We start from the raw sequence: 25181 nt of genomic DNA, 5'->3' as shown, positions 1-25181 counted from the left end.
CTTTTATTGTTTAAGTATATGTTCATTTCAGTGGGTTTTGCCTTGTTATTTTACCTGTAAATACATTGTGCTTTAATCAGTTTAACCCTCTCTACTATTTAAACAAAATAAATAACTGCTAATGTTTGGCTACTTTCAGGTGTTTATTGTTCCAAAAATCTTAAAAGTAATGCATAGATTCTAATACATACCTTTCTGTTGTGATTGATGTTGCATTAGATTTGAGACTCAGTCTATTTCATACATCACCTTTTTTTCAGCTCCTTTTATGCCACTGAACTCCATCTTACAGATTTCCTCCTACTGGTCCTGTAGTTTTCCTTACGTTTCCTACTAGGGATTTTAAATGTAAATTTTGAATTGAATTTTACATTAAAATTTAAAGCTTTATTGTTTTTATATCAAAAGGCTATTGATTTGTACATTTTATTTGTGTCAGATGGTTTTCTAGTTTTAATAGGAGAAAATGTTTATATGCCAAAAATAATAATTTGAATTCTTTCATTAGTTGATACATTTTCCTTGCCTGAATACACTGACTTAAACTTTAATAATACTTGTGGAGTGTTGTGAATATGAGGGTTTTTTTGTTGTTTTATTTTGCTTTGTTTTGAGATCTCACTGTGTTTTTCAGGCTGTCCTCAAACTTCTCTCTTGTGATCCTCGTGCCTCACCCTCCTGGGTAAGCTGAACTATGGGGCCCCCTCCACTCAACTACACAGAAAGTTTTAAGGTCAGTTTTTTCATAAAATAGAAAGCTATTTGTTTGAGAGGGATTCTTCAGTAGTTTTTGAATTATTATTTATTTTGATTGATTGACTATTGTGGGGCTTGGTATAGATAGCATGCAGGGCCTTGCACAGGCAAGGCCAGTGCTCTACCATGAAACTATACCTCCTGCCTATTTTCTTATTTAAAGCAGAGATTGTCATTTGGCGAAGGCACTCGATTAAGAAACAGTGATTTAAAGGAGGTAGCCTTGTAGTTTTAATACACTGCTTACTGTATAATTCTGTTAAATTTATTTAACTCATTTGTGTTTTGTGCCAAGCTGATGATGGTCTTAATATGTGTGTTCTGAGAGGCATTATATAAATGCGCTACTTCACTTTGAACCATCCTTGCTTATCTGAATAAATCCCTCTCAGTCATGATCTTTTTTTCTCTCTTCTTTATACTGGACTTGATTTGGTGCTATATTAATTAGGAATATTTGGATTCTACTTATATTTGAATGTTGTTAAATTTGTGGCAAATTTTCATCATCTTTAGCTACTGTTTAAAGACTTATTTCATGCTTACTCCCGAAAATTAATTGGGAAGCTGTACATGTCTTCTGATGATATGCATATAGAAGGTATCTGATATATATATATATGGCAAATCTATTCCTCAGGATAATCTTTGATAACTTTATGCAATTCAATATTATGGAACTCTTCTTTTCCAGTTGTGAAAATTATTCTCCTACCTATAAAATTTATTTTTTTAAAACTTTCAGTGATGTTATATACATACACATTTTATGTAACATTACAATTTTCATCTTTTATAATTCATCTGTTATAATTGAATTTTCTAATATATATATTTGGTCTCTTGCATGATTAAAGTTATTAGTGATTAAGTCACTAATAATCTTTGATTGTAGAATTATTATGTAGTCATGTATGAAAATAGAAAAATGAGACCTGTTGAAACTATTCCAAAATTGGGGAGGGAGACAAAGCAGAATGATCGAGGGGGTGAATTCAACTATAATATATTATAAGAACTTTTTTAAATGTCACAATGCTCCCCAGTACAATAATAATATACTAAAAAAAGAACATAAAAAATTAAGATAAAAATTCAGCTCTATTTTTTAATTCACCATTTCTGCGTTTATCTTATACTGATCGATTTAATTAGACTTATTGTTTACTTATTTTATTCATTTATTTCATTTCTTGCTTTTTTTGGACTTGTTTCTGTCCTTTCATGTTGACAGCTTAGATTATTTCTGTGCTGTCATCCAGTCAAGGAAGCATCTAACGTACTGGCACGTTCTGCCATGTCTCAAAGGTAGTTTATTACTGGTCATTTCCCAAATGGTAAAATTCTTCTGGGAAATTCAGGTTGTTTGTGTATATGTTGCTTAATCTCTACGTTCATAATATTGTAACCATGTCCTAATAGCACTAAAGTTTATTAAAGAACATACTATATAAAGAGTTTGATTTTAAATGAAATTGACTATACCATTCATATTTTTACTTAATTAAAAGATTAAGAACTGAACGAGGTAAGTAAATGTCTTTGATTACTATTTTTGTTTCTGTCAATTTTCCTTATATTTTTTAGACATTTGGTTTATATGTATTTATACTATGTTATCTGATATAAAACTGTCCTATTAAGATCTCATTGGAAAATGAAGTGTTTGTCAATATAAAGTACAATAGTTTCACCAATTTGATGTATTTATTTTTATTTTTACCTTATTATTAATAATTTCAATTAAATTTCTTATTTGTTTTAATATTTAAATAATACATTTGAATCCAATATTTAACTTTAATTTTTTATAGATTGGTTCTAAATTTTTCTCCAATACAAAGGTCTGGTTGTACTTCTGTTTTTAACTCATTTCTTCTATATAGGATAATATTAGTAAAGTTTTAATCATTTTTTTATATTTTTGAATTGGTGTGCATTAATAATACATGGGGGTTCATTGTGATCATTTCATACATGCATCAGTTGCTGGGCACCTGGACTGATCCCACAGCTCGGCTCTTGTGAAGAGAGCGGCACTAAACATGGTGCGCAGGACCTCTCTTCGTATTAATTTACACTCTGAATGTACGCCTGAGTGGTATGATGTAGTCAGGAGGCAGGTCTACTTTTAGTTTCTGGAAGAGCTTCCGTTCTGATTTCCAAAGTGTTTGCCCCAGTTAACATTCTCACCACACAGTGTAAGAGGGTTCCTTTCCCCCAAAATCCTCACCAGCATTTTGTTGTCTGTTTTTTTGAGGATGGCCATTCTGACTGGGGTGAGATGGAATCTCAGTGTGGTTTTACTTTGCATTTCCTTTGTGGTTAAGGATGTCAAACATGTATTTATTGCCCAGGTGCATTTCTTCTTTTGAGAACTGCTTTTTCAATTCACTTGCTTTTTATTAGTTGGACTGTTTGTTCTTTTGCTGTTTAGTTTTTTGAGCTCTTTGTATATTCTGGATATTAATCCTTCATCGATGGAGTAGCTGGCAAAGATTTCGTCCCATACTGTGGGTTGTCTTTTGATTCAGGTGACTGTTTCTTTTGATGCACAGAAACTTTTTAATTTGATGCAGTCCTAATTGTTAATTCTTGCCATTTATTTCCTGGACACCTGGAGTGCTATTCAGTAAAAAAAAAAAAAGTTTAACTATGCCTTCCAGAGTTTTCCCTGTTTTTTCCTATAGTAGTTACAAAGTTTCAGGTCTTATGTTAAGATTCTTGATCCATTTGGCATTGACTTTTGTACAGAGTGAGAGAAAGTGATTTAGTTTCAGTTTTCTGCATATAGATAACCAGTTTTCTCAACACCATTTGTTGAAGAGGTTGTCTTTTCTCTAGTGTATATGTTTTTTGCTCCTTTGTCTAAGGTCAGATGGCCATATAAATACTTTATTTTTACAAGTGACAGATTTATTCTTACATTCTTCTACTTTTTATTTACTTTTTTGTTGTTTTGTTCACTTACCATTTCGTTTTCTTCTCTTTTCCTATTTATTTTGTGAGTTCCTTTTTTAAGTCTGGTGATTTGAAAGGGTACATAACCTATTTTAAATTCTACTTGAACAAAAAGTCAGGCACAGTGGCTCAAGCCTGTAATTCCAGCTATTTAGGAGGGCAAAAATCAAGAGGATCAAGATTTGTGGCCAGTCCTGTCCAAAAAAAAAAAAATTTAGCATCTCACTGGAAAAAGCTTAGTGTGGCTATATGTGCCTGTCATCCCAGCTACCAGTTACAGTGGGAAATGTAAATACAGGGATCACAGACCCCAGCAAAAAGCGAGACCCTATCTCAAAAGTAACTAGAGCAAAAGGGACTGCAGGCATGGCTCAAGTGAGAGAGCACTTGTCTAGCAAGCATAAAGCCATCAGTTCAAACACCAATACAGCCACACAGAAAGTTAAAATTGCAGTAGAACAAACTAACTTTGTCTACTTTTCATGGCACTATTACGCGCCATTTTCAGTTTCCCTCCCATGGCTATAGTCTCAGATTTTTATGTGAGGGTTTCAAACTGCTATGATTAATATTTGTGTCAACATTATTAAGCTATATACCTAATTATTCAAGCACTCATCTAGGTGTTTGTGAGAGTATTCTGTACATATGGTTAAAATAATCAATTGAGTTTGAGTAAAGAGGATTATCCTTGATGATATGGGTAGACCTCATCAATCAGCTTATAAGCCTTAAAAGCAAAACTGAGATTTCCCTGAGGAAAAGATTGTCTGCCTCAAAACAGCAATACCAGCTCCTGCTCAGGCCTCACATAATCTTGACTGCTACATTAAATGTATGAGTTTTGTGTAGTTTTATAAAAACAGTTATTAGAATGTCTCATTGTAAGGATTTCAGTGTACACCCTATTTATAGCACTGTATTTAAAATATTTTAATGCTTACCATTAGTCTTTTATATTATTTGGGGGCTTTATTCCTATCCTTGAATTTTAAATTCAGTTTAATATGTTTATTTTAACACAGTTTTGCATTTTTGTCAGTTCTTCCCAAGCAAAATTTGCCTTCTTTGTTTCTGTAGCTGTAAGCTTGTTTCTCCTGAGTGTTTGCAGATGTCACACCACCCCCTTCTTATTTCCTTCTGTAATGGTACAGATGAGAATTCGAAGACCAGCAGGCTTTATGCTCCACTCTGCTTTTCTTTTGTCCCTGTTTTCTTCTTGTGCCACGGTAATGATGTGACATCATGACTCTCGATGTTCATCTGTTCAAGTTACATCTAATTTTCTCCCACGTTTTCTGTATGAATTTGTTATAGTTTTTATTATCCTTTTTTCTTATACTCTAACTTCTTGTTTAATAGTACAGTCACCTGTATGCAGATTTCCATTTGCTGATCTCTTTCTATCTTATCTTTCATTATTTTATCTCCCCATCTTATCTTTAGAGTCATGGTAGATCAGTTTGTCCTTTACCTCACCTGTTCACTTTGAGCCAGTGGTGACTCTATTCTTTACCATGTCTTATATTTCATAAGATTCTTCATGTGTTTCATCTCATTCATTTTATGTCTATCAACATCTTTACCTGCTACCTTTTAAACACATACTATTTTATTCTCAACTCATACTTCACCTCTTCTCTCATGGAATCCATACACTTTTAGATTTTATTGACAACAATAAACATGTATTATCTAAAACGTACTCCTGCAATAAACTATGTTCTTCCCCTATCTTTTGCATGTTTTGTTCTCCTATATTCAAAGATTTTTAAAAATCCATTCTAGTCCCTTATTTTTCCACTTAACCTTTAATTGTGAAGATTAATCCAAAATTCAATCTCATATTGTAATAAAACCTTAAGCAAATGCAAGCTAAACCAAAAAATAAAGTCCCTGACTTATTCATTCCTTACCTCTCATTTCCTGAGGCAATATCAGCTCCAAGATGTGTCCAGGATTTCTTAGAATAAGCACTGTAAAGCTGAACTTTCCCATAAACACCTGAAAAATTCAAGAAGCAACAGATGAGTAGGAAAATCCTCCACCATTATTAAGGCCATCTGAGAGGTTAATGTGCAAAATACATGATACAGAACTATGTCTAAATGTGTCCATCTAACCAGAAAAGAAGAATATTTAAGTGCCATATTTTACAGTATGTCAAATACAACTGTGAGATGTGTTCTCTCAAAATCTATAAAGGAAAGGGTGCTCTATCAGATCACAATGCTGTGAATGCTGGGAAACAGACCACTTTAATGGCTAGCTAGTTAAATTTGAAGAGGAATTCCCTCCTACCATTAAGTGACTAAGACCATTTGCAATTCTGTTAGAAGTTAACTGGTTTTGATATTTTATGTTATACACTACATTCTCCTAGAGGCAAGCCTAATTTTATTTCCTGAGGATAGGATTTTGGTGCTACTAGCTTTGTTTTCAGTGGTTGGACTTAATATTTTGTCTTGTTACAGATATCAAGAGAGAGACCTCTAGGTCTTTTGTTTCAAAATATAATTTATTTCAGACTCACAAATTAAAGTCTTACCAGGGACATGCTTGATGCAGCCTAACTCCATTCCTTCAGGTCTTTCCTCTTATATAGTTCATTGACATTTTCAAGCACATTAAGCATAATTCCTCATATTCTAGTAATCTAAAAACATTGTGACCATGAAACTCAGCAATAAAAAAATATGAATCATGTATTCATAACACATGTACATTTATTTTACTTACGTAATATTTTTTCATTTTAGATAAGTAAATATACATATATATGAACATATTCATACATGCTTGATTGGGAGTTTTAATATTCTCTTCCTGCACCAAATGAATTGGCTGTATATTCCTGCATTAGCTCATCCCATTTGGTTGTAAACCACTAATCTAAAAATCTAAAATGTTCACAACATTTGGCAGGAAAATGCACAAATAAAAGCAGCAAATACCACTGTGATATTAATATTATGCTTTAGTTTTCCATCTAGCGTGGTCCAAAAATTAAAATCTAATCAAGTCCTTATATAAAAATCTATAATTTTTAAAAAGAATGTTCAAATAGTTCAAGACTGGATTCAGAAAAAAAGTTGTAAGATAAAACTAAAATCAGAATCAATGTGTGTAAACAGAATCTCACTTTTTGGACATAGCTTTTATAACATAGTTTTATGAATCTATTTCATAAAAGGCACATTTTTTTCACCATATGTTAAGTCAGCTAGGCACAAAAGGATCCTGGAGTAATTTAGTGAGATTTCCAGCAACAAGGTTTATAACAAAAAGCAGTTTGTGTCCTTAAATTTGAATTATGCAGAAAATTCAATTGACCAGAAAAACAGATTTCTTGGTCATTTCCAAAAATCAAAGGTTTATTGTAAAATGACACCATCTCTTAGTTGTTTCAAGGATTTAAAAGGATTAAAATCTGTCATTTACTTAGGATACCATAAAAATTTAAGCAAGCAGGGAAGCAAATGTTATATTCTTTATTACAATTTAGTATCAGAGGAAAATTTAAAATCACTAGCTTGACCATATGGCAGGGGTCAGGGATCAGGACATGTATCCATGTATACTCTTAACTAAAGTTTGATCCAATTTGATCACTCCTTGGACCAGAGAGATCGAGTGTTCCTTTCACAACATTTCCACTTTGTCAACTGGGAAAAAAACAAAAATTCTTCAACCTTATTTTATCAGAAAGATAAGATGCATGAAAAACTCATAAGAAACTTTAAAGCACCACCAAAGTAGTATGTAATAACGATGTGTATGTAATACTGTTTTGGGACTAAGTCAACAGATGTCAAACTATCCTAATCTTTGCATCCCATAATGTTCAGAAACCTCATTTAAAATGGCTTTTTCATCTTTTGTCATAAGATAAGGCAGTGGACTTGCAAACATCTAGCACAATAGTGCATCAAAAGGAAGACCCAATGAAATCAGAATCCTGGCTGATTAGAGTAGCACACTTAAGCCACATAACAACTAACATTTGAAAACATACTAATGCACAGAGAACTGAATTACTTCTACTACTCTATAAGGATATAAGTAAAAGGAATCCAGTTTTGAAAAATGTGAACATTCAGAGACTCATCTCTCTTTACTTATAAGAATAGGTGCCCGCCCAGCGCCCAAAAGAAAATATCTGAAATCTGATGAACACTGCCTTACCCCTTAAACCAAGGTTGTTTTAGATGCCACATATCATGGTTACATGGGCCAGTTACAGTTTCTGTACTATTATGTAGACCAAATTTAAAATAGGATTTGAATTATGGCAAAATTAATGAAGAAACTGTCAACAGTGAATGCACCTTAGTAATCTGTAGATCTGTTTACCCATTGTTTGTAATATATGCTAATGATAAAGAAAAACATGGGTCTTGTTATGACATTTTCATGCATGTATACAATGAACTCTGATCATATCCACTCTTCTATTATGGTTTCTTGCCCCCCCTACCATCACCACTGGTCCTGTTTCTCCCCAAATCATCCTCCTTCTATTTTCATGTCTTTAAAAAAATATCTAGATATTCTATGTATGAGAGAAAACATGTGGTAGTTGTCTTTCTGAGTCTTTCTGTCTTATTTTGCTTAACATGAAGATCTCCAGTTCCATTCATTTTCATGTAAACAACAAAACTGTATTCTTCTTTATGGCTGAATAATACTCCATTGTGTATATATGCCACATTTTCTTTATCCATTCATCCATTGATGAGTATCTAGGCTGATTCCATAATTTGGAATAACCACATGGTATTTACAGCTGAAGATAGAACTTCTTCATCTAGACTTTGGTGTCTGACCAATCTGGAAATAAATCTAATTTCTGATACTATAAAATTGTATAGCATACTGCATATTGTTCATCTTCTCTGAGTCTTAGTTTTGATATCTGTAAAATGGACAGTATTCATAGGAGATCTAGTAAGTGAAATAGTAAACATAACTTATCTGGAAGAGTGCCTGGAATTTAGTAGATGGCCTATGGATGGTACTTCACTATCAGATACAGACACACTTATTACATTTTTTATATTTTATATTATTTTATATTATACTCTTACCAATTGTTCCTGCATCAATATGAATTCCATTGAAACGGTCACAGAAGATTCCTTCTGAGGCTCGAAGCAGAATCAGAAGCTTTTGTTCTTTTTCTAGGGGATTTTCTAAAGTACCTGTTTGTTTACAAAGAAAAGGATATCACACAAAGTAATTTGAAATTAAAAGAGAGTGTAAAGTACATACTATAAAGTAGATTATTTGGAGAAGAGCCAATGGTCATATAAAAGTAAGAAAAAAATGGCATTCAGTAAACATCCCTGAAGGAGATTTGGCTTAGTGTGCAGCAAATAGTCACAGTGTTTTCTTTATTAGATCAGAGTTTACTTTCCTGACCTACTAATATTTAGACTGTCGTTTGACTTGCTTTGGCTAATGAAATTTGAGCAGAAGTGACAATAATATCAGTTCTCAGTCAGTGTTTCAGAGACATGGCAAGTTTTCACCAGATCTCTTGCAAAGGAAGTCCTCCAAATTATATAGTGGATCAAACACTTTCACAAAAACTATCTGCTATCAAATGAGACTTCCTGGTTTAGAAATTTCCTGAAAACACAAATAAACAAAATGGGGTTTCCAAATACAATACAAAATAACTGGTGAACTTAAAATCACCTAGTTGTCCTTTAGGCTAGTGTCAAAATGTCATTTTGTTCCAAAAGCATAAAATCATCCTCTCTCCTCAGTGTCATTTCACATGCAGCTGGTTAGCCAAAAGGCTCAAGGTCTCATCCCTGTCTCCACAGTCTAGCCTTTATATCCATTGTTCCAGGAGGCTGAAAGCAAGACTTAGGCAAGTCAATCTGAGTAAATCTGCATGCAACCATACAGTAGGTCAATGGGTGAGCAAAGATTAGAAATCACAGCCTGTGTGTCTCCAGTTCAACACTGAGGTAAACTGGTGCTCTGTGCAGGTAATGCCAGCCCTCTACTGAGGGATGGAGGCATCTTTTAGCCCAAAGATGCACTAGAGCAAGAAGGGAAGCAGGGAGGAGGAGGAGAATTTTAAGCAAATGTGTATGGTGCCGCTCTTATCTTGTGGTTATAAGTCTGTCCAGTAAGCTGTTTTCCAACTGTGATTTCATTTATTTCACGGAGGGTAGTTTAAAGTCTTAGAGGAAAAAAATGGCCTAGTACTAAACAGATACCAGAGAGAAAAAAGTAGGACAGTTTTTGCCCTAGAGAAATATATGCAAGAGTCCTATAAAAAGAGTTCAGTGTTTCTCTAAAATCAGAGATTAAATCAATTATGCAACACATGTGGAGCTTTCACAGAAAGTCTGGGCAAAATTAGTCAGCCTGCCGTGATATTTTGGTATCTGAAGTGACCAGAGTTTGGATTCTTTTGTTAACATGGGGGGAAGGGAAGAATGAAGACAAGAGAAACAAGGCCATGGTAAAAGATGGAAATATGTGCTATTCTAATATTAAAATGCAGTGTTTCCTGAATTTGTAAGAGCTGGTGGATGGGAAGCTTTAAAGGGAAAAAAATAAATAAAATAAAATAAAATACTAAGTTAAAATAAATAAATAAATAAAGGCTGTGATCATTATATTCTCAAACATAGCAAAGAAAGAAGAGGCACCTTTTTCACCATGGATTTTTGCCTGTAAATGAGGGTGGCCATGTACACGTATGTCTAAAGACAACTTTCAGGAAAAAGCAGTTCATCCTTGGTTTATCTTTGGAAAGCTGCATCAAGCTGCTCTAAACTATAGCAAGAAGCATGTAAAACCTGGAGGAGTTTGAAGACTCATAAAGGGAAGAAAAATAATTTTCTTTGTGGTGCAGAGACGTTCCAGATTTTTCCCAGGCATGGTTTCATTCAATTTTCACAGGCCTCTGATGAAGAGTGTAGAGGTTTTCATGAGGAAACTGAGGCAAAGAAAGGTTAAATAACTTGTCAGGAATTACACAGATGTTACATGGTGAAGTTGGGTCTCAGACTTAATAAGTACCATTCTAGGACACATGGATGTGGAGGAATAGGAGGCAAGTAAGGCAAGGTTGATATTATTTAGCATGATGGTGGGCGGTGGAAGAGAAACAGAATAGGTTCCAGATGCTAAAATCACCTGCGGAGATGGAAGAAAATCAGTTCTGCTCTATGAAAGATAGCCATTATTGATTTGGGGAATATGGTGCAAATGTATTCTATAAACTTCAAAAGGTAAGAAAAAGGGGGAAAACCTTTTATTATTTTATTAGCTAAGTCTTTTGATGAAATCATATATAATCCTAGTAATCCTAATTTACACTTAAAGACCACTCTGTCAACAAGATTCCCCATACCTTGTTCTCAGCCAACTAAAACTGGATTACTGACCAACTCTCAACTCTTGCTGTGCTCATGAGAGCCCTCAGTCATTTACGCTCTTCACCTTCATTCTTCCTAATGTCTAAGATTCCTTTAGCACTTAGCTCCATACAAATTGACTTCTAAAAATCTACTGTGATCTTGAATCAGAGATCCCCTTTTGCACATGAAAATGGCTGTGCCTCTTGTGACAACAATTTTACTTCAAGGAATTTGTCTTAAATAGTCTCTGTGGAATGTGGATAAAGATTAGTGCTGAAAACTCTTCCTTGAAATGTTATTTACTTATTTATAATGGCAAACATTTATTTTAAAAAGCTTTGAAATACCAAAGAATGAGAAACACCATTGTCTGTAGAGCCCGCTCCTTCCCAGTCTCTCTAACGCACACAGTGGCTGAGCCATGTAAGAACCTAAGCCTGCCACCTGCCACCTTGCCTCACTCCTCTGCCTGCGACGCTGCCACTTTTGAAAGTAACTCTTACTTACTTTCAAACCCAGCTCAGGTGCCACCTTTTTCCACATCTTTTCAACTTGTTGACTAAGTCCAGGTTAAGTGATCCCCTTCAGCTATCACAATATACCATGTTTTACCTTTTTACTTTAAAACTACAGTTAGTGGCTTTTACCTAATTATCTCCTTTTGTGGATGAGCTGAAAGAAGAAAGGTCATATTGCCAGCAGAATTGTCTGCGTTGCTACCGGTAGAAAGGGGAAGAATATAAGGAAAGGATGTACAGGGGGATGAATTTACTAGAAGTATTATGTACCCCTGAACGAAAATAGAAAAATGAGTCATGTTGAAACTATTCCAGGAATAGGGGAGGAGGGGATAAAGAAGGATGGAGGGGGTGAATTTGACTATGATATACTGTAAGAACTTCATTTCACATTGTACCTCCAGTATGGTAATATGATAATAAAAATAAATAAATAAGTGAAGATATTTTACATAAAAATGGAAAACTAGTCAGTTTTTAACCAACTGTCCCACAGAAAACAATGGGAAATAGAGTTAAACACCCTAGAATAATTAAACATTCACTTCATCAGTAAGTTATAACAATCTTAAAACATACAGGCTTGCATTATAGTTTTTAAACATATAAAGCAAAATTGAGAGAGCCACAGTGGAAATGGACATGTCTATAGCAGTGGTAAAATCAATACAGTTATTCATAGAATATGTTACAAATACTAAGAATACTGCAGAATTAAACAATGTTCTTAGCAAGGTCACAAAACAGGTATGGATGGAAAACTAGACTCACAATGAAAGCAAACTCTTTTGAACATGCACACTTAAAAACTGATTATACAATAACCATAAAGCTGGTTTAACCAATTTAAAAGGATTGGAATTATAAACCATATGCTTTCTGACTATAGTTTATTCAAATATATAATTCATAATGAAAAGGTTTATAAAGTAAGCTACATCAAAATAAAGATTTTCCATTTATCAAGACACCATGAAAAGAGCTGTAAAATGAGAAAATACCATGACTGTGTCCCAGTGGTAGAGAACTTGTCCAAGGCCCTGTGTTCAATGCCAGCCTACGAAAATAAATTCCCATGAAAACTCAAGACACAGAATAGGAAAATTCATTTGAGCATTTGACTGTATTACCAACAAAAGATATAGCCAAAAATGTATAAGTGACTTTAGTTAATCAATATGAAACAGATAATGTCATGAAAAGAACAGCTACTTCACAAGATCCTCTCATACAGAAATGACAAATATAAAAAGTGGTCAATCTCCTTAGAAATAAGGGAAGTGAAAACTAAAACAACAGTTAGAGCTTACTGCATTCCCACTAGAATAGTTGTATAAAGTTTAATTAAGCTGTATATTTTTTATTTTATGAAATTTTTTGTAAATGTGTATCATGTTTTCCAATAAATTGAACATTTATTAAGTGACTTTCAAGAACACATCAATAAGCTTTTCTAAAGAATGGAAACTGGTCAAAATTGCAGACATATATCTCAGGAATAATTTTTCCAGTGCTGTTCACTGAATACAAAAACAACATATTTTATCTTTAAATAATTTATATATCTGTCTGAATTAACCTTGAAATTTCAGGAATATGATGGTTAAGAAACTGACCTCAAATCACTCTTATTTATCCTCTTACGACCCTGAGAAGCAGGTCACATGGCAATGACGTTGAAAGCTGAACATCTGCTGAGAGCATCACTATTGATATAGGGTTCTGCTGTAATTATTTTGTCTCAACAAAGCTTCCAGAACATTCTATCAGATCCTGGGTAAGAAGCAGAGCTGAACCAATCAAGTTGCAATGCAGCCTCTCTTTTGAATAAGCTTTGAATTCCCAGTGTGTGGGTGACACAATTCACCTCACACACCTCTCTCCAGTACAATCAGTTCTCTCAGAACATACCTGGGCTTGCAGCTTGTGAAATAAGAAAGAATAAATGTTTGAGGAGAAAGGCACATGAACCCCAATTTGAAGATCACACAATGTATCAAAATATGACTTGGGATCCATCGATATGCACAATGCCTATATTAGTTAAAATTTTTTACTTGAAAATAACTGGTTATAAAAACCAATCATCATTATCAAATAATTATGTCAAGTACCTCATAGAGTGACATTATATACACTGACAAATTTTTATCAATTAATGACACCTCTCAATTTATCAACAATTGACTGAAAATAAAAATAAGTATACTTTTCATAAAGTATAAATCTTCCAACATAAGGTTGAGCAACTACTTCAACTCTGTAGACCCCGGTTTTCAAGTGGTAAAATAGGCACAGCAGTGTCATCTGTCTTTGTGAGGATTAAATCATTTAATAGTGCATGACATGCTATGTTTAAAACATGTTTTCAATAAATGTTGCCTCATAAAATAATAATAAAAAATAACAGCAGTAACAATTTGAGTAGGAAATACATTTCAAAATTAGTCTTTAGATTTAGAAATTTAAAAACACAAGTTCTTTCTAGCAAGTAGTCTATTTTTTTAATGGTATACTGGCACTTGAATTCAGGGCTTTGTGCTTGCTTGGCAGGCGTTCTACCACTCAAGCCACTCTGCCAGCCCAATGTCCAATTCTTAAAGTGCTAAAACATTAAGTGATGGCTTATTTGAATGTGCAGACTGAAGAACTGTAGGAAACACAAAGAAAGTTCATCTCAGACTGAGGCCCTCTTAAAAGAATTTTCTCACAAAAAAAAAAACTCAATGCATTCATTCATTTAATTATTTATCTTTTTAAATTATTTGTCTTTTCCATGTAAAATGAATTTAGTAAATAATATCCAATTAATCTATTTTGTGATTCATTATTTTAAAATTAAGTAAATCTCTAAGAGTTTATATTACTGTTAGAGAAATTTATAAGTTAAAAGTACAGTTTACAAAAAGCTGATTTTGGAAATATTAAAGATTACTGCAAATATGTTTAGTAGATCAAAAATATTGGAGCTGTTGTTTTGCTTAAAAACACATAGATAAAAATCAAGAATGATGTGATATTTGTGCGATAATAATATCTATCAGAAAACAAACTGATATTTGTATGCTTAATGTCATTAGGAAGCACATGTTTAACTGTTGGCTGCCAGCCTTTCAAGACACTCTTCAAGCACAGATATGGGATTTTATGCTTTTTGTCTATAAAAGACAAAGCTTTCTATACCATGTTTGAAAGTACATCCCTTTGATGTTCCTTTTGAATTTTATCAGCCAACTAGTAAACTGATTACAGAACTGTCAGTATAAAAGCACTGATGTGTTGACTGGATGGCCCATATTAACTAATGTATAAGCCATATGGAGATATCTATTTAACATATTTACACATTGAATGTGTATTTGTAGTATTTTCTAATCATAGTTACACTTGAAAAAAAAATATATATATATATATTTAACCTAATCCATTATTTTTTAACAAACATTGCACATAAGATTCTCTGGCTGGTCAATGGTATTGTGGCTGGAGGCTGGAGGATATGATTTAATCTACACTTTTCTCAGGTTTGTCTCCCTCTTATTACTTAATCATCCAATGAGCCTTACAGAATTGTCAGTTCAGAAGGCAATAAACTGCGTATGGATTTTTCTTCTTCTTTAGGATTGAGAAAGTCCCAATCATGGAAGCAATGAAAGAAACTTCCATACACCTGGTACTTCATTGCCTGACAATCAAAGTCAGGTGCTAATGATGACCTTAGGCTTCTGGCTACAATTGTGAGACAAGACTGACAAATACCCATCACAGGCCCTGGGAAACAAAATGTGACACGTTTTAGGATAAAAGCCCAAGTTCCTTGCATAATTACTGGACAACATGACTTGGCTGTGACAGGTCACAGAAGCAATGAACTGCTGTGTCCCTAGATACACCAAGGTGTGGGCTGTGCCTTGCCGAATTACAGATCAAGGAGCTTTCTATTAAGTTGTAAATAACTATGAATATATTTATTACACAAAGTTACCTGGACAAAACAAGCCAATTATACAAAGTCATGTAAATTTTATTTGTATGTCATTCTTTCACATTATTTATATAAAAAATACATTTTTATATTATTGTTTTTATAATTAAATTATATAAATTTATGATTCCTGATTCTCTCTCTCTGAAATATTCCTATAAACTATTACGGGAGAACTTTTCCTATGCAATTTTAAAAGTACAAGTTTAAAATGGCCTCCGATGAGTTGACCATTTGGGCCAATAAGGTTAATGTCATTGATAACTGCTCTAACAAGGAAAGCAGGTTGAGGCGTAGGAACAATGTCTTCTCTAAGAGGAGACATGGATGAAGGAGATGAGTTTAGACAACTATTTGTGGGCAAACAAATACAAACCAGTGTTCATTGACTAGGCTTCGAGCTGGACATTTTTCATCAGCCCTAGACTATAAAAATAGTATTTGGATTTGTACAAGATTATCATCTTTTCTCAATATAAATACATATTGAGAAAGTATGTATTTATACTTCTTTCATACAGGAGATAAACATATTGCAGTCATTTAAACTTTAATACTATAGCCTCCCTACTCACAGATGTAGACATTTAATTACGAAGTTATAAGAAAAAAGCATTGAGCTGAACTGCAGTCCCAGAAGTATCCATGCATTTGTCTGTATATAAATTAGATACACAGGTTATAAGAAACCTACTGTGCAGTAGGTCATACAGTAAGGAGAACATTTATATAAAATACCACCTTATAGCAATAAAATGAATTCAATAAGGACAACATGAATGAGTATAATGGATCACAAAAAAGAAAAAAAAGACACACTGCAATCTACTGACTGGAGATAGGGAAGGCTTCATATTAAAGGTTGTCTTTGGGGGAACACTTGAAGGGTAAGTATTAAGGTTAGCTAAAATAAGTGCTGATCTTCACCTTGTTCTTTACCAGCTATAAAACCTTGGAATAAATAATGTCTCTGGACCTAAAATTTCCTTATCTACACTATGAAACAGATGTACATAATCAGAGATTTCCAATGTTGAAGTTGTGAATCTATTACTGGGGAATTTTCTAGAAGTTACACAATGAATTGCTAGGCTAGAATTATCATCAGATCTTCAGAACGGTCTTTATTAATCTATGATGGCCAGCATCCAACCTGGATCTCTCTTCAAACCATCTCCTCCTTAGCTTCCTTTGGAGCACATATTGCCATGTAAATTTTTCTTCCACATTTATTTTAAAATTTCATCTTCTAGTTTCCCCCAATAAAAGAACAGAAACAGGAGTCTTATCAGTCTTGCTCTCTGAGCAATATTCAAGTTCCAGAAACAATGCCTGCCATTGACATTCAATGAAAGAGAAAAACAGAGAGAGGGGAGGAAGGGAAGGAAGAAGGGACAAATATATACATAAAACTAGAAAATCACAGTATCAGAGGAGTTATTTTGCCTTGATGTCTACTTCTTTTGCATTTCTTCATCCCAAAAAGTTACTTCATGAAAGCAATTTTATAAAAGTTTGATGATATTACTCTTTTGGGGGGAGGGGTTATATTGGAGTTGAACTCAGTGGTTCCTGCTTGCTAGGCAGGCACTCTACTACTTGTGCCATGCCCCCAGGCCTTTTCACTTTAGTTATTTTGGGGAGAGGGTTTTGTGTTTATGCCCCAGCTTACCTGGACTGAAATCCTCCTATTTATGCTTCCCATGTGGCTGGGATGACAGGTACATGCAACCACGTCCAGCTATTTGTTGAGATGAGATCTCGCTAACATTTTTCCCCAGGCTGGTCTTGTATCATGATCCTCCTGATTTCTGCCTCCCAAATAGCTGGAATTTTAGGCATGAACCTGGCTTATGATATCACTCTTAAGGTAGGCCACTGTTCATTTTGATTTTTTAATATGTTCAATGACAATATGTTAAAACTGAAAAATGAACTTGTTAAGGAATAGATTAAGGACAATGAGCTTATACAAAAGGTATTGCCTTAAGAAATGTATGCTGCAGGCTGAGTGCAGTGGTTCACATCTACAATCCCAGATACTTGTGAAGTAGAAATCAGGAGGATCATGGTTTGAGGCCAGCCTGGACAAAAATGTTATCAAGTCCCCATCTCAACCAGCAAGTCAAGAATTTCAGCATATGCCTCTAATACTAACTATGTAGGAGTCAAGTAGGAGGATTGTGGTCCAGGGCTGGGCCCAGGCAAAAAATACAAAGTCCAATCTGAAAAATAACTAAAAATATCAAAGGGCTGGAGGTATGGATCAAATGGCAGAATGCCTGCCTCTGCACAAGGTCTCAAACTCAAACACCTGTACACCAAAACAATAAAGAAGATATATATGTCTCATTTGTATGTCTTCCACACACAAAGTAACATCTTGTGTCCACAGTGCATTTATCAGTCATTAAAAAAAAATAGAAGCCAGACTAAGGAGGCCAATTTTCTTCCCTGCTTTCTTTGCTCTCATCACTGTATCTTATACCCAGACCCCTCCCGCTTTCTTATAAATTCCTTCCATTGTTTCAGAATATTACAATCCTGTCACTTCATCTGCCTTCCCCATATATGGTTGTTTCTTTTCCACTCTCTTTCTTGAGCTCACCTTCCTCTACCACCCTAAAAATACGGTGCTCCTCAAACTTTCAGTTTTCATTTTTTTGTCCTCTATTCTCGATAGAAGATAACTAAAATTATTTAAGTTAATTTTATTCATAACTTTGATTTCTAACTTAGTTGGATCAGATGCACCCACATACGTGTACATTTTTGGCACATACCTCTCCTTTGGGTTCCTTTTTCATAGGTCTGTTTTCTCTCTAAATGTCACCACTTTCATAGTTGATTGAAACGTAAAGTTGAGATGTATGAGTCTATGTATTTGACAAACCACAGTATAGGGTTTACTATGTGCTCAGTGCTATTCAAGCACCTTACTAAATATTAACTCATTTAATTTTCATAAAGCACTTTGAAATGAAGAATATTAGATATAAGGGAACTGAGATAGCTAGTCCTGATTCTTGCCCAGGGCCCCTCAACTAACAAGTGATGAAAAGTGATGAAAGACCAAGTTCTCCCATCCCAAAACCTAGAATAAGTCCTAAACACCTCCTCCTCACCTCACATCAAAATGCTCAGTAGGTTCTAGTAACTTTTCCCTCCTCAATATTTTTCTAACCCAACTTTCCTCTTTAACTCCAGTACCTTAGTCAGTCTTTTACAACGTCTTTACTGGGACACCTCAATAGCCTTCTTTTCTTGCTTCTCACTGTGCAACTTCCAGTACATCACCCACACTGTCAGGAGTGATCATCTTAACACCAACCCAATAATGCCACTTTTCTGCTTAAAACTATCCCGTGACTACCCACCATCTTCATGGGGATAGTGCATAAGGCTAAGCCACCACTCCAAAGAAACCTCACAATCAGACATGCAGACTTGAAGGGATAAAGAGTGAAAGATATCATCCTAGTCCACAAATATGTGCTTAATCTTTAACCCTCTTTAACGAGTAAATACACGATGAATGAAAGGATGGACATGCGAGTGAAAAGTTTACCTCCAGTGTTCTATCAGACTAATAAAACAAGCACTAAACAAAGATTGGAATTCAGTTTGGCATTTGTGATTCAGCTGCAACCCTCTAAGCAAAGCTCTGATCTTGAATTTCCTTCTAATTCTAGCATCCTGTGATTCTACTCTACTAAAAGTCCATTGACATCTTTTGCCAGCACCAGTTGCCTTAAAAGCAGGACCACCAAGAAATATAATTCCACACTGCTGGGACTTGGATCAAATGACATCAGACAACAGATATACTTTGGCAGCATTCTGTGCCAGTGTCCACATCTATTAGGTTTGTTTACTAACTAGTCATATTATCTATTTCATGCTGGGATTTCTTTAGGTGTGGTAAAATTGGACAGATGGGTTGAAAGTCTTCCTTCAGGCGTAATTCACATAGGATTGGGCAGATGGGTTCCAGTAAGCAACCTTTAGGCCCGGAACACATGGAGGAAGCACAGAGAAAAAGAAAATGCTATTATCTAGTGTAGAGTTGAGAATAGAAGAATTTAAAAATAAAATCTGAAATGTATAAGGCAAAACTGGAAAGTGGCACAGTGTCACTTTCCATCAAAGGTATAGATTTTCAGGTCACAGACATTCATTATAATAGCAAGTGATAACAGAAACCTAAAAAAACTTTAAAATAAAAGATCACCTCAGCAATAAAAGATGCCAACCTGAAATGTTTTCTAGTAACACAGCCAGGGCTTAGTTTTATTAAATGTGTCAATCAGTGAATTAGATGAGGATTTTATAGAATATCAAACAAATGGCCAAATAGTATTAATTTGGGGTGGGGGAAGGTTAGGATACAAAAGTATCTCCCCAGTGTGGAAAGATGGACTAAAATAATCAAATGAAGAGATAAGTAAAACGTATTGCACTTAGGGTCCCCCAAAGCCCAAGGGCAAACAAAACAGGCCCTTTCCAAGGGTGTGATGTGCTTCAAGCAGCATAGAAAAAAAGTAGGAATTAAAGCCTTTAATTTAGTTGGCAGGACTGACAGCATGACATGCCTGGAAAATGTGTGTTTAATCTCTGGCTATGTTAATAGAAGAATTGCATCCGTCCTCATTGCTGGAAGCTGACTGTGTTGGAGAGCTTCTATTGATGCCTCCATTTTCAAACTCTGCTCAGGGATCCAGGATTTTGCTGGGCTATATTTCTTGCATCAGTGAGTTCTCGCTGACTTGCAGCCAGGTGTGGCCAAATGGTAGCATGAGCAGGAGGCAGGAAACAGGACAGAGTATTTACTTCCACTGGTCCATCCCATGAGCTGATTGAGTCCCAGCTGTGTGAAAGGCCATGCCTCTGTCTGGTAACCATCTTCACACATCCCCCAACCTCTGCACGCCAATAACAACTTCCTTTTCTCCTTTACAGCAAAGAGTAGTAAAAATAACCTACTTCACTAGCCCCAAGGTATGCTCCAACCCATTTGAACTTTTGTGACCAGGTATTTTATTTAAATCTGCAATTGGCCAATTCATATGACATCTATTTTGTGTGGGCACCTTGGCCGATAAAGTAACATTTAAGAAATGCCTATTATACCATGAGCTTCTGCATTTGATATCACCACCTCTCTAAAATAGGTTCCAGTGTTACCCTACATATGTCACAGGTGAAGAAACGGAGCGGTGAGAAGTCGTGACTGCCCAACTCAGGCGGCAAGTAGGTTGCCAAGGTGGATTTGATCCCAAGCCGTCTGGCTTAGAGCTCATGTCAGCACTGGCCAGGTCCTACCTGGGGACAGTCCTTTCACCCTGGGTGCAAGTACTGACAAGAATGAAACAAAATAAAGATGTTTTCAGTGGCAATACTAGGAAGAACGGAGAGATCTAACAGATCTGAGAAATGTGTTGAATGTAGAAAAGTGTACAATCTTCTTGAAAAGAAATTTGGGGGCTGACAGAGCGATCAAGTGGAAGAGTACCTGCCTCTCAAACGTGAGGCTCTGAGTTCAAATCCCAGTATGGTAAAAAGAAAGAAAAGAAATTTGGTAATGAGTATCAAGGTCCTTAAGAATGCTTTTATCCTTAGGCACATTAATAAGTAGAATTACAGTATAACATGTGGAAATAAGATATGAACAGTAATAATGGCTAAAACGTTAATTGGAGAGTGAGTTACAAGAACAAAATCTGCAATAACTTGAATGTTCAGCAGTAGAAAAATGGTGAAACAAGTTTCCATATATGTATATGTACATGCTCCCATATGTTTATTAAGTATTGACATATTAAAATTGCTTTTAAATAATGAGTTGGAGAAATTCTTATGATGTTAATATAATATTGAAAGCTGTGTACCCTGTTTTAAAGTGTATGTGAGCATGTATGTATATATATGAAGTAAAAAATGTTTACAAACAAATACCAAGATATTAACTGCGTTTATATTTCTATTTGGTAATAAAAAAACGATCATTTATCCATTATAACTATCTAGAATTTTTAATTCTATACAATAGACTAGAAAAATTAAAATTTTATAAAATCAGCAACTGTAAGCCATAGTTACAATGATAATTATTATGGGTAGCATAGAGTGAGAAGACTGAGGACAATGTGAACAGAGAATTGTACAAAGGAGGAAGTTTTATGTTCCTCCAGATGGCTCAAGCAGAAGAACTTGAATCTTTGGAAATTAAAGGGAGACAGACTTTTGTTAATAAGAGAATAATCCAGTTGGATTTTTAAAAATGGGAAAAGGCATTGTCAAAAGGTTTTGATTTTACTATCACTGGAAATATTCAACAAGAGACTTTAGGACAGGCATGGTGTCTCATGCCTGCAATCCCAGCTATTCAAGAGGCAGAGATCAGCATGATCACAGATGAAGGTCAACCTGGGGTAAAAAAACAAGTTAGAGAGACCCTCATCTCAACAAACAATACAGGTGTGGTGGCATGTACCTGTGATCCCGGCCATGCAGGAGGCATAAGTAGGATGGTCACTGACCCAAGCCAACTAGGGCAAAAAATAAAAACAAAACCCTATCTAAAAATAATAATGATAATAACCTAAAGCAAAACAAGGCTGAGGACATAGCTCAAGTGCCTAGCAAACGTAAGTATAAGCCTTTGAGCTCAAACATCAGCACTGAAAAAGAAAAATAGGGGCTTGGCCATAATTCCTCAGGAGACTTCAAACAGTAATTTCAGCTTTGTACAGGAAGGTAGGCCCAGGATTCTCTCCCACCAGAAATTCTAAAATGTAGATGATGCCAAAAAATGGTAGCAAATGTTTTCTTCCCATTAGGGAGTTCTTTCTCTGGAATGAGATATTGTTCCTGAGAATCCTTTCAATGTTCTTTTTGGTGACCAAGTACAATGCCTTATTATATTCAAAGGTAGTTTTTTGGGGGCCAGCACACACCCTTTCAGCATTTGTACTTATTGCTACAATGGTAACAAGTATGAAGTCTCCCGATAATTCATTTTTTAAAGTAAGCCAATGTACCAGGTGTGCTTTACATCTACTTCACAACCACTCCATCCTGCCTGTGCAGGGGCCTCAGCAGAGAGCCTCACATCCCACCTAGAAGACCCTCATCTCCTAACACTTATTGAGTTCTCCGGTCCTTCGACTAGCATAACAACAAAAAAGAGGAGTTAGTGGTTTAAGGTGAGCCAAATTATACTGCACTCTTCTACCCCTTCTGCTGTGTTGGTTCTACCAAGCTTCTCTCAAGGCATCCCACATAACCAATCAAATAGCCACTCTTCCTTGAGAAGCTATGGCTTCCTTGTGCTTGATTTCCCTCCCTTTCTCCCTCATTTCTCTTTTGCCTTCATTCTCACGCTACTGAGTTTATATGTCAAGAAAAAAGTATCTGCACATAAGCTTTGCTTTCAGTTTTATTTTCTGAGGGAACTCTGGTGAGGCAGTGATTCAAATTTCATTGTGAGTTACTTGATTTGGAAGATCTCAAGTCTATCCTATGTCTTCTGAAAGAGTAAGCCATGTGAATTCTGAAACAAATAACAAAGAGGAGAACTGGTTTGTAGGCTGGAGGAAGTAAAAGGAACCCTGAAATGACCAGCAGAATAAGGACTCTGGACCAGAAGCAAGAATTAATGACAGGGGGTGGACACAAGAGAACGGCCAACTGAAGACACCTCTGTCCACGACTAAGGTGCTACTAGCAAACTGACCCCTGGCCTTAGCCCTCCCTGGACTTCACGACAGCTTGATGTTACCATTCATTTCCCAGAGCCATTTCTCACAGAGCTTAATTCCACCACACCCCCAAACTTTAGACCTTTACTTACCAACTTTCAACACTCCTCCTGCAATGACCAGGCATGCCACACTCAGAACATTGCTTCTGTCCACAGGGAATTCTAAAGTCCCCATCACATAGAGGCCTTTGAGTGATGGAAGATCAATATCCACAAGGACAGTCCTGTCTGCAGAAGAAAAGGAAATTGCTCAGACATGTATCTAAAACAAGCATTACCTTCTTTCCTCCAGTGATTGGGGTCCCCCTGGAAATTCAGGAGCCGCTTATGTTGCCACCTATGCTAAGACAGGAAGCAGCAACTGTAAGAGTAAATAGTTCGCCAGAGGTAAGACCTTATCATAACAGCAAGGGGGGGATCCATCATTAGTAAACACTGCCATTGCTTACCACAACAAATGCCATAGCCAAAATAAGCTGCTTATGCCCCAAGCCCACTTCAGTGCAAACACACATATCAAATGGGTGCTCTACCCTGTATCCCTGTCCTTTCATTTCTGCTTTAGTTTCTGGAAGAGTCAGATCAGTAGATATGATATTGGCCTTGAAAGGCAGACCATTTGCGTGTAAATCTCAGTCTGCTACTTGCTAGATGTAAAAACCAGCAACTTCATCTTTTCAACTATGCAGTCTGTGAAATGGGAATAATAATATTTGCTTCATTCACAGGGGCTTGTGAGTGTTGAGTGAGCTAATAGATCTACAGTGTTTACACAATACTGTAAATAAGTCATCTGCAATTCCCCAGGTAACCGCAGTCTGAGGCAAAGTGTATGGCGTATGCTCAGTGCATGGAGGCTACTTTTATTTATACTGTTGGCCATTTGCACGCATGCTTACAGAGATCATGGATGACTTAAAACCATGCCTCTTCATTTCCCCTTTCATGAAAATCTAGAAGATACAATCATAGTTTTTGCCTGAAATGACCAGTAAGGTAATATATGAATAAAACATTATCACTTAAAACAGTAAATAGTTCAGGTGTACAAAAGTATTAAATGTCACTCTCTGAAGTTTAGTAGTAATTTAACATGCACTAAAGATATCAAGTAAATGTTTCTGCTTAAATTTCAAGTACCATAATCACTGGCACATGTAAAGATTTTTAAGGAGCTTTTGGTTAACATGATCTCATTTCTCATTCCAGGAAACAATGTGCCCTAGTGTTCCTAAGGATCTACCCAAGCAAGTTAACTTGTCACCAGCAGCCCTTCTTGGCTTTCTCACTTCCCTAGTTACAAAACCAGCCATGCTCTGCTCGGCAGATACCGTGGAGTTATAAACCAACCATTTCCTCTTGCCTCCTGGATTCACAGGTAAACTCTAGTTTCAAGTCTTCTCTGCAGTTAGATGAAGCCATATTACTGACTTGTAGCCAGTAACACATAGGCAGAATTGAGCTGCGATATCTCCAGGCCTCACCCACACATTCTGTGTTCTCTCCCCGCTCTTTACTCTTAGATGGACAGAGTAGTGGTTCTCAAAGTATGCCAAAGGTCCAGCATCACAAGCAATACCCATTCACCTGTCAGGATGCAGTGCAAGCTTTAGCTCAAACAATAACCCATTTCCAATCTTATCAGCTGCTCCACTCACTCTGAGGAAACAACCTCTCTCTTTCACATCCCAGTGACACCTTCCATTTACTTATATCAGAGCACTAAAACACGTTATTCAAATTTCATTCCTACATATACTGCATGTAAGGGGGTAACTCTCACTGGGCTGGTCCTCAGGATAATTATGTCTTTC

General features: G+C 35.7%; 1 protein-coding gene across 9 annotated transcripts in view; it reads right to left on the bottom strand.

The window, feature by feature from the left end:
- Positions 1-25181, bottom strand: part of Pkhd1 (PKHD1 ciliary IPT domain containing fibrocystin/polyductin) — a 468594-nt gene that overhangs the window by 158385 nt on the left and 285028 nt on the right. For all 9 annotated transcript variants that reach the window (XR_012450616.1, XR_012450617.1, XR_012450618.1 and 6 more), the window contains 3 exons: positions 23458-23595; positions 8805-8918; positions 5634-5721 (listed from right to left, as the gene is read on the bottom strand). Coding sequence is in view for 6 of the 9 variants with exons in the window: in XM_074081972.1 (XP_073938073.1) it covers positions 5634-5721; positions 8805-8918; positions 23458-23595 (340 nt within the window). In the remaining 3 variants the exon portion in view is untranslated. The remainder of the gene's footprint in view (positions 1-5633; positions 5722-8804; positions 8919-23457; positions 23596-25181) is intronic.

This window comes from Castor canadensis, chromosome 8, assembly GCF_047511655.1.
Source record: "Castor canadensis chromosome 8, mCasCan1.hap1v2, whole genome shotgun sequence".
Taxonomy (NCBI): Eukaryota; Metazoa; Chordata; class Mammalia; order Rodentia; family Castoridae; genus Castor; species Castor canadensis.
This window is presented reverse-complemented; position numbering and strand designations above follow the sequence as displayed.